Below are 18,690 nucleotides of genomic sequence, written 5' to 3' on the forward strand. Positions count from 1 at the left end.
TACTAGTTACTCGCTTACCTTTTAGGATTTATTTAGTGGCTAAGTAGTACGGAGCTTATTATCTTATAAGTTTAAGTATTTAAAATATAATAAAGTTGTTTAATATTTTAATTTTAAAAACAGCAATATACTTTATTAGGAAGGCGGTAGTGGCCCACCGTTATAACTTATTACCTACTCCGTACGTTAGTGATTATTAAGGAATTTGCGCATAAACTGGCTGTTTCAACATTAGCCACTCTTACGTATCTCCTTTTTTTAAGCGAGTGGGTAAGGATCTTGCGCTCCACTGCTTGAGAAACAAGCCACAGGCGATTCGCGTCTTGGCGCTTTGCACCTTTCCTCTATTCGACAGGCGATTGGCAAACAAAGCTCTCATCCACAAATTGCGAAAAATCAATTGCGGCTATCCTCACGATGCCATCCTGTCCGCTGTTTCTTTTCCTTTCGTTTTCGTTTCATGGAAAACATGACATTGTCAGCCCCAAAAAGCCTCCTCTGTTTGTGTCGATGTTAGAGGACTCTCGCTCAGCTCCTGCCAATTTCCCTGTAAGCATGCGACCGAATCCAGAATAGATCCATGCTCGGCCCCTTCTAGGTTCCCCAATGCCCCTCTCCCCTGAGTCACCGCTTTTAGATCACTATTATAAGTCTGTTTGTTTCGCCCATCATGTGTTTCGTCCCTTGCCTCTCTTTCCCGGCTGCAGGTACAGGAATACCTATTCTTTCTTGCCGCTCCATTCATTCATTCAATTGTTCTTTACGAGTCCGAGACTCTGCTCCATTCATTTCACCAGCTCCCACATTCGTTTCTCCTGCTCGGTTTAAGCCTCATTGGAATCCATTCCTTCAATAGCGTATTCCCATATCGAACCTCCCTCTCGATTACATTATCGCAACGTATGCAACTATGAAGACCTACGCTTTTGCTCTGGCGGCTAGCTTTGCTGCGACCGGTGCTGCTTTTGACTGCCATGGACCTTACTTCAGCTTCTACAACCGCGGCGGCCCATCTATGAGCTACCAGAGACTTGATCCCGCTCTGTTTCCCGGCGTCGAATCGCCACACCTGCACTCCTTCGATGGTGGTAACCATATATCTGCGAGCATGAGCTTTGCGGACACCCAGGCTGCCGACTGCACCACGGCTCGCATTAAGCCTGACAAGAGCAACTATTGGCGCCCGACCCTATTCTGGAATGGAAATGGTACGGGGTTTTACCGTGTACCAGACACGTATCTTAAAATCTACTACAAGTTTGGCGATCCAGGAAATGTCAAGGCGAATGTTAGCGAATTTCCCGAAAATTTCAGGATGATAGCTGGCAATGCCATGTTGCGCCACGACGATGGTGTAGTTGGCACAAACAATGGTCCTGGGCTTCAGTGGTCTTGCAAGCAGCCCAATTACCAGGATATCAACGCCATTGGATTTCCAAAAGGCTTCACCTCCTGCCCGGACGGCTTCGCTGCTCAATTGACATTCCCAAGTTGCTGGAATGGTAAAGATCTGGATCCGTCGAACCCTTCGGCCCATATGGCATATCCAACCGCGGGCGGCTTAGACTTGGCGGCCTGTCCCTCGGGATTCCGGGTTGCAAGGTTCCCTAGCATCTTCATTGAGTTTTGGTATGATGTCTCAGCCTTCGACAATCAATACGGCGCCGACTCTATTCCATGGGTTCTGGCTATGGGAGATCCAACCGGCTACGGGTTTCATGCGGATTTTGTAAGTCCTCACCAACCAATGTTCTAGCCCAAATGCTAATACTGCCTCCATAGCTCAATGGCTGGGAAAAGGGTGTTCTTGGCAAGGCAACCGCTGATACCGGTTACTGCAATTGTGGATGCGGATGTGGCCAGACGGAGATGGAAGCTTGCTTTGGCACTGAGAACGTTAACAGCGACTCCGATGCAGACTTCAAGTCCTGCTCCGCAACCCCCGAGTTCCCAGGTGACGACGGCACCCACTTCACCGCTCTCCCTGGTTGCAATCCTATTCAATCTGGCCCGGCGGATGCTACGAAGGTGACTGGAGCAGGCTGTAGCGCCACCGCTATCAGCGCTTCAAGCGCCACACCTGCTGCAGCATCTTCTGCTTCTATTTCCCTCGCCTATAGTAGTATCGCATCGCCATCTTCTGTTGGCGCGATGGCTGTAACGCTTAGCTCCACACCCGCTTTATCTACCTCTACTGTTAGCTCCGCTGGAAACGGCGGTTATGGAGTGGTACCTTCAAACGCCAATACATCGGTAGCTGCCGGTTCTACTGGCATGATATCGAGCCCACAGGAGTCTGAGAATGTGGCTGCTGCTTCTACCCCATACATGTCGTACGTACAGTCTTACACACTCGGTAGCATCGCAGCAGGTGCAAGCTCCGTCGCAGCCGTTGCATCCAGCGCGCAGGCATCGGATTCTGTTATTGCTCCGACTTCCGCATTTACCCTGCCGTCCTCCGGAGTCGCCACTTGCGGCCTTCCAATCACCGTCACCTTCACACCTACCGTTTACGTTACGGCTTCTCCAGAAACTTGCGGCTCTACGGTATACACAACTATAACGAATACAGCCACAGTAACCGTCCCCGCTGGATACAAGCACGTCAGGAAGCATCTTGGGATGCACAAACATTGAGTGCAATCTCCTAAAAGTGCATCTGGGGAAGTGCGTCGTCGTAATTTTGAATAACGTGAGCGTGGACTTCACTTCTATTTGTCTGCACCTCCTTTGAGGATGGCCCATTCCACGATGTATGCTGATTAAGACTTGCCTCTTGAAAATTCTTAACCTTTGTTGTATATATATATGTATCTACCACGTGATAGATCTTAGATCTTTCGGTTTACGATTTAAGGTCGGCAATTTGCCGAGTACACCTCATTATTCCACCAGTTTTCTTGTGATAAATAGACATTGCTACTTTAACAAGCCCAGTGCTCGCAAGTTGTAGATAAATTGAACTTAGATTTCTAATAAAACCACCTCACAACCCTTTCCTCTAATTTCCCAATACAATTCCAGCCCCATCAGGCCAGGCCCGCTTAACCAGTCTGGTGGCTTTGATATCCTCTACTGGGTTCCCAGAAATAAGGACTAAATCGGGTCTTTCGGGGTTCAATAATGCCTCGACCTTCCAGACCAAAATGCTTCGCTGGTAGCGATGTCGCAGCTCTCGAGGTCTCCAAGGGCGATAGTCCAGCACCAGTCAGCAACTCGAGCTCATGATGGAGTCCCTCCCCATGCGGTATGGGGCCATCTAGCTCTAGTTCGAATCCCTTCCAGCAAGGATAGGCACATCAAACCGATGCAGCATAGCCACGGAACTCCGAGCTGGCTCATAAGAAACACCTGGGTTTCTACCCGACTTTGGTATCATCTGTCAGGGCACTGAGCAGGCTGATGGAATGATACATATGATACTCTATGAGGAAGAATCTCAGGGGCTCGAAGACCCCGAGAGGATATCTACACGATGGCCCGCGCGCTGTCACGTGACACGTCGCTGAGCTCAAAGAGACTGCCCAAGTACCCCCCCCTACCAACATCATCTCAGCGATGGCCAACGTGGGGACGGAAACGCGCTGTTCTTTCGCCACGAGCTCCGCGGTGGCTTCGTCGAAGGCCTCACCCAGTGAAACGTGGGTGACGATATCGGCCTTCGCTTCTTGCGCCAGCTAGAACGGTGGGTTTGCCTTGCTTTCGCGTTTCAGTGGCCAAGGCGTTCAGGATCTCGAGTTGGGCCTGGGATGTCCGCTACCATCTTGTAAAGTCGGCGCCCTCGTCGATTCTCTCCTGCACGAACTGCGCGGCTTGCCCGTGCTGTCGCCGAGATGGGTTTTGGGAAGCTGGCCCATCCGGCTGTGCGTGCTCCCGCTCGAAGTGCGAACGAACCGGCAAAGCGGAGATCTGCCAGCCCCGCCTGTCTGCGGAAAGCATTTCGGACAGCAGCTGGCAGGTGGTCCACATCTAGGGCTATGGTGACTCCGCATTCGGCCATGTGCTTGAGGAGGTGGGTGCTCTCGTTGTTGTTTGGGAGCATGTGGACGTGGGCATCGATCAAACCAGGGAGCAGCGTCATACCGCCGCAATCTACAAGGGGGTGAGCGGGCTGCCGCCCTCCCTGCTAGCGCTGGCGTGGGTTTAGGCCAAACAAAGTACAGTTCTTCGTATTATAAATGCATATAGAAGCCACCAGAATAGAAAGATAATATAAAATAATAGAGGGAGAGCAAGAGAGCCTTGTATCTTATATCCTAAAATACTAAATCTTGTTCGCCGGCGAATTCCCCTAATTTAAACCCAATTAAGAATATCTGGAGGCTGTTAAAGGGGAGAAGGTAATAAAGGTTTCCTATAACGAAGGGGGAGGTTAGGGGTACGGAGGCAGAGGTCAAAAGTTCCTGGCCCCCTCCCTTGTCGTGGTGGCGTGCGCTAGCCTTTAGTGGCTTAGAGTGGCGTAAGCGATGCTTGGTGCGCACCTTGGGTTAATACTCTACTCTATAAGCTTATAAAATACATCAAATCCTTATTATATCTTACTATTTATAATAGGTAACTTATACGACATCTGTATAAGGGGCTTAGGCCCTTACTATAAAGATTTATGGCAGTATAAATGCCGATATTTAAGCCGCTACTAGAATAAGCGTCTCCCGTATTAAATCGGTCGTCTAAGAAGCATGGAAACGCGGCTTTAATAAGGCCAAAAGCTGCACAATTCTTAATATCTACCTTAAAGATACACCTTAATTAGGTCGTCTAACTAAATGTACGTTTACTAAGATTTGAGAAGTTATTAAGAAGGTCCGTTATAACCACTATAGCAGAGAAAAGAGTACTAAGCAATTTAGTCTTAACACTAATATTAGCGCTAAAACTATATAGCAAATCCTTAAGTCGCAGAACTTCTATAAGACTAAGCCTACTCATAAGCCCGGTCTTTTAGCGTAGATAAAAAAGGATAGGTTTAAGTTCTACCTTCGCTATAAGGACTAGAAGTTAAAGGATTAGATAAACATTATCTAGAGTAATAAGACTTTAGTTATTCTTAGCTATCGCCTTAAAGGCTATTATGTATAGAGGCAGCCAAAAAAACGCTTTCTTAGATCTATAATAAGACCTCAGTAGAAGGGCTATTTAGAGTTTATATTTTAGGGCAGCTTTTTATATTATAGAAAGGGCCCCTGCTATATTTAGACCCCTAAGATAATATATTAACGAGCTACTGCAATAGCTAATCTTATTAGAATTAACGCCGAACTTAAACCTATCGCGAGAGTAGAATGGGAGCTTACTACTGCCATAAGGAGAACGGGAATTTAAAACCTTATAGGCAAGAAACCTATATAGAAATGGGATAAAAGGCACGGTAAGCTTATAAGAGGTAATAGCAAAGGAGTTAATTGGTATTACTATATAACGTTTATTCTTACGCTAAAGCTAATTCCGTTTGCTTAAGCTTTCTAAAAAAAAGTCTTCTAAATACGCTAATTTAAGAATATAAGGCTCCCTCTTACGTTGCTAAATATTATAACCTTTTAATAAGCGCTGCAGAAGTTTAACGCCTTACTTAGTGTGGCAATTCGCCTAATATAAATATAATAGAGCCAGCGTGGCCATACCTTAAAAGAGTTACTACTAAGAAGGGCGCCCTAACAGCTTAAAAGCCTGGTATAAAGTATAGAGGGAGCTAGAGCAGTGGCGAATCCAGCGTTAGATTAAGAGGATCCCTCGCTATATACAGGAGATAATAAGGCTTAAGGGAGGCAACGAGTATCGCGAAGGCTTATTAGATGAGCTACGTCGACCAGGGCTACCAGAACACCAAGTTCCGCAGCACGATTGGGAGGACATATCTGATATTAAGGAGGAAGAGCCACAGCCAAAGCTAAAGCCACGGCAGCGTGCTCTAAAGAAGGCACCTGCAGCTAAGAGCGCTGCTGGCGCTGCTCTTACCGCTATATTCGCGATACAAGAAGCTTATAAACCATCTCAAGAACTACCCCAAGAGCCACCTCCCAAATCACCTCCCAAACCACCACAAGCTCCACCTCCAGAGCCACAACAAAAACTACAACGCCGCCTGCCAATTAAGCTACTCAATAAGACGTTTATTGAGCCCGAACAAGAGCCACAACAGCAGCAGGAGCTACAGCAGCAGCAGGCTAAGTCATCAAAAGGAAAGAAGTCACGGCGAGGTGCTGGGCGAGGTGCTGGACGAGGTAGTGGGCGAGGTAGCGGGCAGAAGCAGTAATCCTATATATCCTATATATCACCACCACACTAGGTGGCTATTATGATGTCATATATCTACACTCTCGTCATAGAGAGCCAAAATCCATCTTTGATACCAGCTCCTTCCTAATTCGGAACGTCAAGAAAAAAATTGTGGCTTATTAGTGGCGCATTAGTGGCGCAGGGGGCCAGGAACTTTTGACCTCTGCCTCCGTACGTAGAGGAGGAATAACGAAGTATTAATACTGAATAAGTAATCGTTTTAATGCGGCGATATGGCAATATAAGCACTAGCAGGAAGTACTAGCAGGGAGGGCGGCAGCCCGCTCAGGTTACCCCCTTGTAGTACCCGGTAACCGTGCGATCAGTTTGAATCTCGTATCCATCTAAGATGGGCGCATTGGTGATAGCGATTTTAGGCATGATGCAGTTTGGGAAGAGGTTTCAATGAGACAAATTATTGGAAAAGTTTTGCAGTAGTATCAGTGATGTGAGTAATAGAGGCCAGCAGTGTTAGCTGGCCTTGAGGCTTGGAACGACAGAGAATAGAGGTAAGTGTCCTGCAGCGAAGGCGATGATTGACAACTTCATTTATATGTTTATACCTCTGGGTGTGAGAGGCACGGAATTTCGGCAGGCCTCGAGCATACGCGCTACCTACCAAATGCATGATTTCCATTTTCAATGCAGGGGAAGTATTGAGTAGAATTTGGAATGGCGCGTATAAACTTGGTGGTTTCAATGCGAGAATTACGGTGTTAAAAGCGTCTTGTGCTGATAGAAGGAGGAGCTGCACTAAAAGACTCAGGGTAATCTCGCGCAATGAGTCTACCGTAAGATGGTTTACTACGGTATTAAGCATAAGTTTCGTTAGTATGGTGGCGTTTTTGGCTTGCAGGGGTAACCTTATAAGCTGGTTTTAAATCTAAATTACATGCTACCATTTTGTATGGCCTCCATTCGCCTCAATAACATCCTTACAACGTTTCTTCATGCTCCATCAGCAAAATGTTTATGCCTCCTGACAGTACTGACAGCTCCTGACAGCTCCTGTCAGGGCTGTCAGGAGCTCCAGGAGACACTCACACTCGGCATCCTGTCAGGAACCTGTCAGGAGGTCGCCCGGACCACTCGGACCACTCGGACCACCCGGACCACCCGGACCTCCAGGACCTCCAGGACCTCCAGGACCTCCAGGACCACCAGGACCACCAGGACCTCCAAGGCCACCAGAACAACTAGGACAATTAGGACAATAAGAGAAATAAAATCCTAAATTTAAAAATTAAGTGTATTAGTAAAATACTAGTTGTTCTACTACTCTAAGATTATAAAAATATTTAAGTAGATATAGTACTTTAATATTTATAGTTAGCTAGAAAAGGTAAAAGCTAGCCTAACTATTTAATAATATTAAAGATTTTAATAACTCTCTGTATTTAAATAAGTTAAGACTATAAGTATAAGAGGCCTAGCCTAACTGCTAAAGCAATATAAATATCATTTTAGAATTGCGTGCGCTAGTACAAGTATAAAAAGCTTAGGTTTAGACCTGGTGATACTATATAACGCTACAGGCTTTAGAAATCCTCCTCACTGCTTTACCAAAAAATAACCCTACTATAACCTTTTACAAACTATACAAACTTCTAAAATGCCTCATTATTATATATATACTAATCCTTACTAGCATTGCTATTATACCAGCTAGTCCCATTATCTAGTAAACCTAAGGTATTCTTAAAATCATCCTATATAAATTCGGAGTAGATAGGTACTTATGCCCGCACTTTCTTCTAGCCCATTATAATTAAGTAGAAATCTAATATTTCCTCTTTGCCACCCTATATACTCACAATTTCCTAGACGGTTATCTATATAGATACTTATAATTAGTATATAATTATAAGAAGAAGCTTAGGATTAAAGAAACCCAATACTATACCGGGTTATTCCCCTTTAAAGCACTACCTCTAATTAGTCCAGGTCTAGGTAAGCTAAAAGAGTAGGGCTGTATTAACAAGATAAAGTAATCTAAATCAGCACCGCCGCACCGCATTTAAATGGCAGCCTTTAAGCTTTTAGTGTTTTCGTTATCTAGATCCTTAAATAAATCGTCTAAAACATTGCTGTATAGATTCCGCCATAGATTAGTGTTAAACTGTTCATCTTTATCGTCGTATAGTCGTGTCCTTATCTTTATATCTTTAAATATACAAAACTTAATTACGACCTAGTGGTGTAGTGCCGTAGCGTCCCACGTCGTAAGTAGCTCCCTATAGATTGCTTTATCCTTATTAGCAGTAAAATATAAGATATAGTAAATTTGTTCTACCTTAAACCTCCTCGCTACTAATATACTTAATAGTCTTATAGTGGCCGGATAGGTACTTTTAGATACTGTGCCTTAAACTAACTGTAATAAAGCATATAGTTGCGCCAGCGAGCTCGTTAAAATATTTAGCGGAAGACTAGTATTAGGCTATTCCTATTAAACTATTTGCCTAGAATATATCCGCGTAAGCAGCAACGATTACTTTATAGTAGAATTGTCTCTTACCGGCCTATTAATGTTAGCAAAGTAGCACAGTTTCTATTTATAATTAGGTAATATATAAAAGGGGGGCTACTTATAAAAGGTAATAGAAAGTGGTAGGGTTTATAGTGGAAAGAAGCAGAATTATTGTATAAAAGTAGGTGAACTTATAACATAGAAAATGGTAGAAAGTTTAGGTGGAAAATAGAAGAAATTTAATACAAAGGGTGGCTAAATTTAGGGGGTGGAAAACGGCGGATCTCTAGCGTGGAGAAATATTGGGTATAGTAATAGAGGGGTGCATTTAAGAAGCATATATCTTTTCAGCCAGTTTATATATAAAAGAGTAGTCTTTTAGTAACCTCTTTACCTTTTTACTATTGTTACCGAAGCCTAGGCTATATACTTCCCTAATAATAGCCCGGAACTTACGGTTTGCTTTAATTCTAAAGTCTTCTAGCCTATCCTTTATCTACATATATTTAGTTAGTATAACTCCCTAGCATATTAATATACTCTAAAAGTACCTTACGCGCGCTAACCTAATCAGGTTTATAATCTACTTATTTTTATTCCTCCCTTAATAGACTAGCTTAGGTTACAGTCTATAATTTAATAATTAGCGTCTCTAACGTAGAAGGAAATTAATCCACCTAGGGATTAACTTATAGGTTTAAGGATCCGCCCTTACCCGTGTATATTTTCGCAAGAAATATACTTATCGCTCAATTAAGAACGGCTTTATAGGCATTCTTAACCTTCTAGTTTATACGGTATCCATAATAGTCCTATATAAAGCGCGCTCTAAGATAATATTATATTTATACTTATATACGCATCCTTTTCCGGTTAGTTTTATTTATATTAGATTCTACTAATCTGTTATAGGGAGGTGAGTTAAAACCACTATTAATATTATAGATAAGTGCGGCATCTAGTAATTTAGGGCTTAATTAACGGGGGCGTAAGGCCGAAGTAAGTGTTATACAAGATAGTCGCTTAGGTTAAGTGCTTCTATATATAATACCTCTTTTAGGCAAGCTAGGTGGCTTCAGGTAGTACTGTTTATATTTAATATTACATAGTATTCCGGGTAAGCCTAGTATATTAAACCTTAGTCCTCTCCTATTACAATAAAGAGAGACGGGCTGCTAATTAAACTGCCTATCAGCACGTAATTAGTAATTTAAACGAGCCCTATATATATAATTTTAAAGGTGTCCTATTTGCAAGACTTAGCTTAGCGTCTATAGCCGGTTTATTAGTTAAATTAGATATAGTATAGTTTAAGAATAAAGTAATAGAGGATATATTCTTGGTTATGCTATTAGGAAGGTGCCTCTTACGGGTGCCTAGCACTGGCATTAATATATTACTCTCATCTTATAAGGTATCTTGGGTATTAGTATTAGTATATTATACATTAGCCGCGTATATATTAACATGGTATCTAAGAAGCCTACTTAAAAACACGTCTACGCCGCTTCGTAAGAACCTTTACTATTCTCTTAGGGCGTATTATAGCTCTATATATTATATAAGCTAATTAAATACACCTCCTAATAGAGCTTATAAGCCTATAGTAACCTCTATTTATTTAGCCTGGCGACATTGTCTTCTTTTTACGTAACTGGTAGTATAGGGACTTCGTAGTTTCTAGTTTTGTAGCATTATTTATAGGGTTAAGCAAATAGTCTAATAGCGGTAGGAAAAGTACTATATTAGAAGCAATTATTTATATAATAAGGGTTGTTATTAGAGAGACGGATAAGTATATAGGAGAAAATAGGGGTTATAGTGCGTTATTTATAGTCGGAACGCGGATGAGCTAAGCTGTTCCCGTTAAGCCACTATTAAAATCGTGTTAAATTAACACCACAACTTATAACTTCGTCTACTCTTTCTAGCCTTTAGACTAATTTTCTTAATAGCGCGCCTAGGATTTAACACTAAGATATATACTACGTGTGGCACACAATTAACCATCTCGGAGACGACTATAAGAAAGATATAATTAACTACCTTAAAGACGATTATAAGGAAGACATATACACTAATACGCCAGAAACGAGTTACTTCTACCCTACTTAAGCGATAGCTTATGGGTTATTTACTACTAATAGATACTAACCCTAACCTAATTCCCCTTTTAATACCTTCATCTAATTTGGACTTTAACAGTATAAAAGAATAAAAAGTCACGTATATTTAGACCGAGGCCCCACTTAACCCTAGAATAGAGGCAACAGTTAAGAATTTTACTCTAAGTCTATTACCGTTTACTACGTCTACCTCCTATACCTAAACCCCTTGTCCTACTCTGTCTTATAGTCCGCTATTATAGTAGCGGCTAGTGTTATATACTCACTAAGCCTCTAGGACTATTATACTATAAGTATCTAATACTAAAAGCAAGTCAGATAGTATCCTATTTACGTAAGAAATTATAAACTTAGGCTCTATATTATATTAATTTATAACATAGCTACAGATAGAAGATTCTATAATAGTAAATTTAGGCAAGACTTTAAGTCCGCAATTTTATTACCCTAAAACACAACTCTAAGCGTTATTATAGTTGCAGATAAGCCCGGTTCCGTTGCTTTTATTATCACTAAAAACTAAAGGCTAGTTAAAAAAGCGTTTTAATAGTAGTAGGGACCTAAGCGTTACGTCCTTTATATCGGCTTTTATTCCCCCTAAAGGAGAGGGAAAGGAAAACCGTATTTCTAATAGTAAATACTTTAATCCCGCCCCCTTCGCTACTAGCCTAAAGGCTATAGGTTATAGGTCTATCTCTACTTGTAACTTTATCCGCCTAAGGCTCTCTAGCGCTTTAAAGGGGGGCAAACTCCCAATTTAACACCTTTTCTTTTTACCGGCGTCTTAATAGTTTTAGGTTAATTTAGAGGAGATAAACGCGGTATATCCGCTAGCACATTAGCAGTTAGTGGTGTTAAAATATCCTCATAAGATTAAGTTGGCGTATACGCTTTTAATAGTGGTGGTATATTGCAGCTTTGTTGCTCTAATATAGGTAATAGATTCTTTAATATAGTTATTGCTATACAAGTTAGTACGTAGGATTAACTCTAATCTAGAATTTATAGTATACTTAGGTGGTTTTATTCAATTATAAAATTAATAAAATTTAGACTAAGCGTAAACGTATAATCTATAATAGTCTTCTATATCCATTTACTAGTGATTTTTTGCCGGTCTCTACTCCGGAAAACGTATATTAATATATTATAGTCCTTATTAAAGCCCACGTCCTACTTTAAAGTATCCTTAAATATTAAGAAGATAAGCTTATCTACGAAAATATTATCTATATTCTTTCCTTTAGGAAGCAGATCTCTTAGCCGTATATATATTAATACTCCAGTGTCTAGGAATCGTTTAACGTATATTATTGTCGCCCGGAACGTCTTAACCACCTACTACCCATTTTCTGTTATTCTATTTACGGTTAATTTAGTAATAGGGTCTTTAAGGCTCTTTTAAGAGTGCTTTAAAGGCGAGGGTTTAGCATGTTTATATTCTATTCGTCGCTTCTTGTTATAGTTATAGCGCTAAGCAACCGCTTAAATATACCGCTCTTTATTCGCGTCCGTAAGATCCATAAAAATAGAATAGAATTGCGTATATAAGTGGGTTGTGGCTTTATAAAGTTCGTTCCTCTTTTACTTAGTATTTAAAGGCTTCTCCAGTGGACTAGACGCTTGCATTATATCCTTAACTACATCGTATATTGTTTTATATTGCGTATCGGTAATACCCATCTTATCCTTAATCCATTAAACCGACTAAGATCCATTTCTTACGTCGCGTCCTTAATAAGGCCACTAGGATAAGCTATTAGAGTCTAATATAGGGCTAATAGCGGTATATAATGCGTACGCCGGGAAAGAAAGGGATTTCTATGTTAGCGATACGTCATACCTATTATGGTTTAGTCGGCAATCCTATTCTCTAATGTTAATAACTATAGTCTTACATAAACTGTTCCGTAGTTCTTAAAAATAGGCACTAGCTCTAATATATTAAGTCACAATAGTAGGCCAAATACGTAAGGGGTAACGTGTTTGACCACTCCCCGGGCCGCACCACTCCCTAGGCCACCCCAAAAACACACCAAAAATAGGAAAAAACGCACTTTGGTATCTCGACAACGGTTTAATAATAAATTACGAATTTTTATAATTAGCTTTTTATATATATTTTAAAACTCCTATTAAATTTTAAAAGTAATCTATTAAGTAATTTTAAAGATATAGCAATTTAGCTTAAAATTGGGGGCTAAAACCCGATATCTTAATAACGGCTAGACTTATTACTTTAAAACTTTATTAAGAGTCTTAAAGTAGGCACAAAAGGCTAATTATAAAATTTTGAAATTTATTATTAAACCGTTGTCGAGATACCAAAGTGCGTTTTTTCCTATTTTTGGTGTGTTTTTGGGGTGGCCTAGGGAGTAGTGCGGCCCGGGGAGTGGTCAAACACGTTAGTAGTCTAAGCTTACATAACCAAATATAGGAAATTAGATTAGATAGTCTTCTTAGCTATAAATAGCAGGCTATAATATAGTAAATAGTTAAATTATAGTATAAATTAACAGTTACCTCTTTAATTAAAGGATATAGTATAATGCAATTACTATATATCTAGGACAACTTAAAGAAACTAATTAATACTAATAGAGGGTAATAGAAAGGTCATCCCCGTATTACATCTAAAGAGGAAGAGTATAGTAGATTCTGCGGTGCGGTAGAGGGCGGTAGAAAACAGTGGAAAGGGCATCCCCGTATTACATTTAAAGAGGTAAAATATAGTAGATTCTACGGTGCAGTAGAGGATAGTAGAGGGTAGTAGAAAGAGTATCCTTATGTCACGTCTAAAGAAGTAAAATACAGTAGATTCTATACTACGGTAGATAGAAATAGAGGACAGTAAAAAGGGCATCCCTATATTACGTTTAAAGAAATGGAATGCAGTAGATTCTACAGTACGGTGGAGGACAGTAGAGGGTAGTAGAAAGAGCATCCCTATATTACATCTGAAGAAGTAAAATACAGTAGATTCTACGGTATAGTAGAGGGCGGTAGAGAACAGTGGAAATAGCATCCCCGTATTACGTCTAAAGAGGTAAAATATAGTAGATTTTACAGTGTAGTAGAGGACAGTAGAGGGTAGTAGAAAGAGTATCCTTATATTACGTCTAAAGAAGTAAAATGCAGTAAATTCTACACTACAGTAGATAGAAATAGAGGACGGTAGAAAGGGCATCCCTATATTACATTTAGAGAGGTAGAATGCAGTAAATTCCGTAATACGGTAGAGGATAGTAAAGGGTAATAGAAAGAGCATCCCTATATTACATTTAAAGAAGTAAAATGCTGTAAATTCTACGGTGCGGTAAAGGGCGGTAGAGAACAGTAGAAATGGCATCCCCGTGTTATATCTAAAAAAGCAGAATACAGTAGATTCTACAATGCGGTAGAGAATAGTAGAGGGTAGTAGAAATGGCATCCCCGTATTACGTCTAAAGAGGTAAAATATAGTAGATTCTACAGTATAGTAGGGGGGAGTAAAGGGTGGTAGAAAGAGTATCCCCATATTATATCTAAAGAGATAAAGTATAGTAGATTCTGCAGTGCGGTAAAGGGTAGTAGGAAGTAATAGAAAGCGCACTATCCCCTTATATCTAAAGATGTGGAATATAGTAAATTCTATAATGCGGTAGACACTAATAAAGAGTAATAGAAAGTAGATTATCCTTTTACCTCTAGGAATATAGAATATAGTAGATTTTACGGTACGGTAGATGCTAATAGAGAGTAATAGAAAGTGGATTATCCTCTTACCTCTAGGAATATAGAACATAGTGGATTCTATAGTATAGTTAATATTAGTAGAAAATAGTAGAAAGTATATTACCCTTTTACCTCTAAAGAAGTAGAATAAAGTAATTTCTACAGTATACTAAATATAAGTAAAAAGTTATTAGATAGACTCCCTACCTAAACACAAAACTCTACTACTAAAACTAAACCGCAAATACAGAACCTCTAAGTAATAGCCCTAGAATAGGAAGTAGCAATTTACTAATAATAAGATAAACGCTACTTCCTTATTTATACTTAGGCCTTATATATATATAGAAAGGATATACGCCTAACTAAACCACCTAAGCTTAAATACAACCTTTATAACCATCCCACCTATAGCAACTACACTATCGTTTAAATAATTATATTATTATTATTATAGAAGTTCTACTCTTCTACGCGCTCTTTACCCTTACGTCTCTTCTTATTAGCAGCCTTAGACTTTTTAGCCGCGCGTTTATCTTTATAGAGTTTACTAGTAAAATTAGCGGCGTCCTATTTGTTATTGGCGGTTAGTAGCTATATAATACTAGTAATGAATTTGCGTAATATAGTCTTATTACTAAGGATAGCTTCTAATATCATATCCTTATTAACTATACAATTTGCAATTACCTTACAATCTTGCCCTAAGCGGTAAGCTCGCTTTATGGCTTGCTCTTTATATATTAATAGGTACTATAGTTTAAGGAGTGTAATACGTCTACTATAGTGCAAGGTATGGCCTATATTAATAGTTCCTATCGTTCTAATAATAATATCCGTTTCGGCCAAGACTAGACAAACAACCTTATTGCTAAAAACAGTTATTATTTCTTGGTAGCTATAAATAATTTCCTATTAGTGCTTTAGCCTTTAATAAGACCCGTAAATGGTAACGTAGAACTCTAAATAAAACTTTTACGCCTATTTATATATAATTAGGGTATATATAGGAAAACAAGATATAATAACAATCTTATTTTTTCTTCTTCTTCTTACCGTCCTAGTCCGTAGGGTTTTAGATAATTACCTAGTTATTTATATATATCTTATTTAGAACTTTGTTAAGGTAATAGAGCTTTACGCTAGTATTATATAACATATTAATATGGCGTTTTATTAGCGAGTCGCTGCTATTATCATTAAACCAGCCCTTTTTATCTAAATTGTGCAAGTTCTAGCCTCTATTAAACTCCTTTTTAATCTTTATTAGACCTAGGAAGGAGCATATTAGTCTTATTTAGTATTATAATGCCTTAAAATGACCTATAGCTTATCCAATAGGACAACGCTAGCTAGGATGTTTTCGTTCCTATTCTTACCTCTACTTTTCCCGTTCTAACCGCAGCACTATTTTAAGATTATTAATAAAGGCTTTAATATCCTTAATGACCTTATCTTGTTAAACCCGGTTAGGTAGGACGCAGTTTAACTAATTATTATAGTCGAGTTTTAGTAGTTTAATAAGTAGCTTACTATCTAGACTAAGGGAATCACTAGTCTAATAAATTATAATCACCTCTAGAACTAGACTGAATTTATTAACCTAAGCCTAAATATTTACTAACTCCAAAGTTAATATAATATAATCCCTACCCTTAGCAGTCTGCTATCTCTAGAGTATATTAAACGTAAGCTAAATATTTCGCAGATTCTCTTTGGAGTAAACATTATAGGATGTTTTAATTTCGTCTAAAGGGTCAATGTTTGTCTTCTAGTTTCGTTATAGGAACTTAATATATATTCCTAAGTCGGCCGGGCCTTTTTCAAACGGAGTTCTAGATATAGCCCATAGTATTAATTACCCGCGAAGCCTATAAAGAGTGGTCTTATAGAAATAAGACTTTTCGTTCTTAATTAAATAAAGTTTATTAATAACTACTATCACCCATAAGATATAACGAATATTAGGTATTAGCCGTATTATTAACTTAATAAAAACTTTCCAAATTCTAGGCAATTTGTACTCTTCTTTAACCTCTTTAAAATGCCTAACTATATTAAGGATCTGGCCCTTAACGGATCCAGATATGGTTAGAACTATATATTGCGTTTAATTAAAGTGCCCTAAGTAAATATCTTTATTACCTATTACAGTGACAGCTTTTGCGGTTCTTAGCTTAGTTATATTTCTTTTATAACTAGGCCTTTACGCGGATAGCGCAGAAGTATATCCTATTAGTAAAATTATTACTAGACAAGGCCCCATCAGATTACCGTTAAAGAGGTTATTAAACTCTTCCGTCTAATTTTGCAGCAGCGGTATAGAAGTAACGACAAGACTAGGGCCTAAACAGTACGGCAGCTTTGCGGTACTGCTACCCACTTTATACTAGCATTAGATAGGCTAATACTCTATAGACGGACAAGGGCCGGATTCCCCATCCGCGCGATATCTGCGCTATAGTATATTATCCTTTCTATCATTCTTAATGTCGCGGGCATTCTATGCTAGTAAGTAATTAAAAGTAGTAAGAAGTAGCGCAGAGTAGGTTTTGCCAAGGCCTTATTCATTACTAATAATTCCACTAAAAAAATCATAATGCTGCGTAAAGTCTTAAGTAATTAGTAAAACCTAGTGGAGATAAAGTATATACTTAAACCCTAGCAATGTAACTTGCGTCTTAAAATCATTTTTATCTCGTTTAAAAACGGTACACATTAAGAACTAATTTTCTTTTATTAGATGTTTAGTTTTAGCGTTCTTACCCTTTATCTTATTAAACATCTTATTAACTAGTAAAACGCGATCCTCTAATTCCATTATAAAGTTACAGTCTAGTAATACCGCTGCCTCTTTATCGGTAAGGCCGGCCATAGGGTTAACCACTTAAAAGTATAACCTATCTTTGCCTTCTTCTACTGCCTTAGCGGTAAGGTTTATATATTCCTTTAGAGTAGTAGGCGTGTTAAATATATTATCTTTTAATTTAGCGGTATTATTATCCTTCTCTTCCTTACTATCTTCCTCTAGAATAGTTGCTAGTTTAGCCTAGTAGGCGTTATCTCCTAAGGAGTAAATAGCGGTGCTCTCGCGCGCTAAGCGCTCAGTAAAAGCTTCTAATAAAGTAGCACTTCTATTAAGCCTTATAGCTGCCGTTTCCTCATTAATAAGCGGATCGGTAATAAGTTTATCTATTTAACTAGGACGTACTACATCACTGGCATTGTCCTTATTAGTAGAGGGGTAATCAGTACTATTAGTTAAAGGCTCTAAAACCGCTTAACGTTTGCTCTATTAGAGGTACAAAGCTAGTATAACATTAAAAATAAGCGGATAATGCCTTTTATTATACGCCGCTATTAAAAATATAAATATTTTAAAGTGCGGGGATACCTATTTACCGCTAAATATAGACCTACTATTCCCGAGTGCTAATGTTTCCAACTTAAGATTAATAATACCCTTAGCGCAGAGACAAGCGAGAAGTTTGTCGTAGTTAAACTATATAAAAGTTACGGGTTCTTTAGCACTATCGCGCTGGAATTAAGATAAAGTAACCATATTAAGGTCCTTTCTATTCTTTCGTATAACTATTATTATACAATATTCGTTATACTTTAGCGGTCTAGTAGGGATAGAGAGGCTTATTTATAACAAGGCCGTATTAGTAAAGTAATAGCCTAACGTATCTTTCCGTACAGTAGGCTTATATAATAATTAGTATCTAATAGGAGTACTTAACTCTAGGGTCGGCAAGGTAGGGCCGTTATTAGTATTATCTAAACAAAGTATTAAAGTATTAGGAGAAGGGTTTAAGAGGTTAACTGGTTTACGTAAGGGCGTTAACTTCTTAGGCGTTAGTGCCGAGGGAACACTATCCTTATTTTTTATTTTGGCGGTAGCTTACTTAATATTAAGTTTAATAAGGCCATAGAGAAGGTTGAAGAAGCTTAGGTAATAAATTAGTATATTAAAAGCCAGTCCCCATTTAGTAATAACCGGTATAAGAATTTCTTACCTATACTAACGCTTCTTAGTTATAGTATATTTTAAAGGCTATTATTTGTTAGAAAAGCGATTTATAAAGTACTTTATAATAT

General features: G+C 39.1%; 2 protein-coding genes across 2 annotated transcripts; one reads left to right on the forward strand and one right to left on the reverse strand.

Moving 5' to 3' along the window:
* Window positions 1-428: 428 nt before the first annotated feature.
* On the forward strand, window positions 429-2,990 carry K441DRAFT_615376 (uncharacterized protein). Its single transcript, XM_067645713.1, has 2 exons — window positions 429-1,729; window positions 1,783-2,990. The coding sequence occupies exons 1-2, from the start codon at window positions 911-913 to the stop codon at window positions 2,635-2,637; spliced, it is 1,674 nt and encodes a 557-aa protein (XP_067501559.1). The 5' UTR covers window positions 429-910; the 3' UTR covers window positions 2,638-2,990.
* On the reverse strand, window positions 2,901-3,677 carry K441DRAFT_727912 (uncharacterized protein; the record flags this gene model as incomplete). The annotated part of the gene is made up of 2 exons (XM_067654164.1): window positions 2,901-3,367; window positions 3,543-3,677. Coding segments are annotated over 2 exons (237 nt in total), but the record flags the coding sequence as incomplete, so codon positions are not given.
* Between the last annotated feature and the right edge of the window lie 15,013 nt (window positions 3,678-18,690).

Source organism: Cenococcum geophilum (assembly GCF_001692895.1).
Source record: "Cenococcum geophilum 1.58 unplaced genomic scaffold K441scaffold_34, whole genome shotgun sequence".
Taxonomy (NCBI): Eukaryota; Fungi; Ascomycota; class Dothideomycetes; order Gloniales; family Gloniaceae; genus Cenococcum; species Cenococcum geophilum.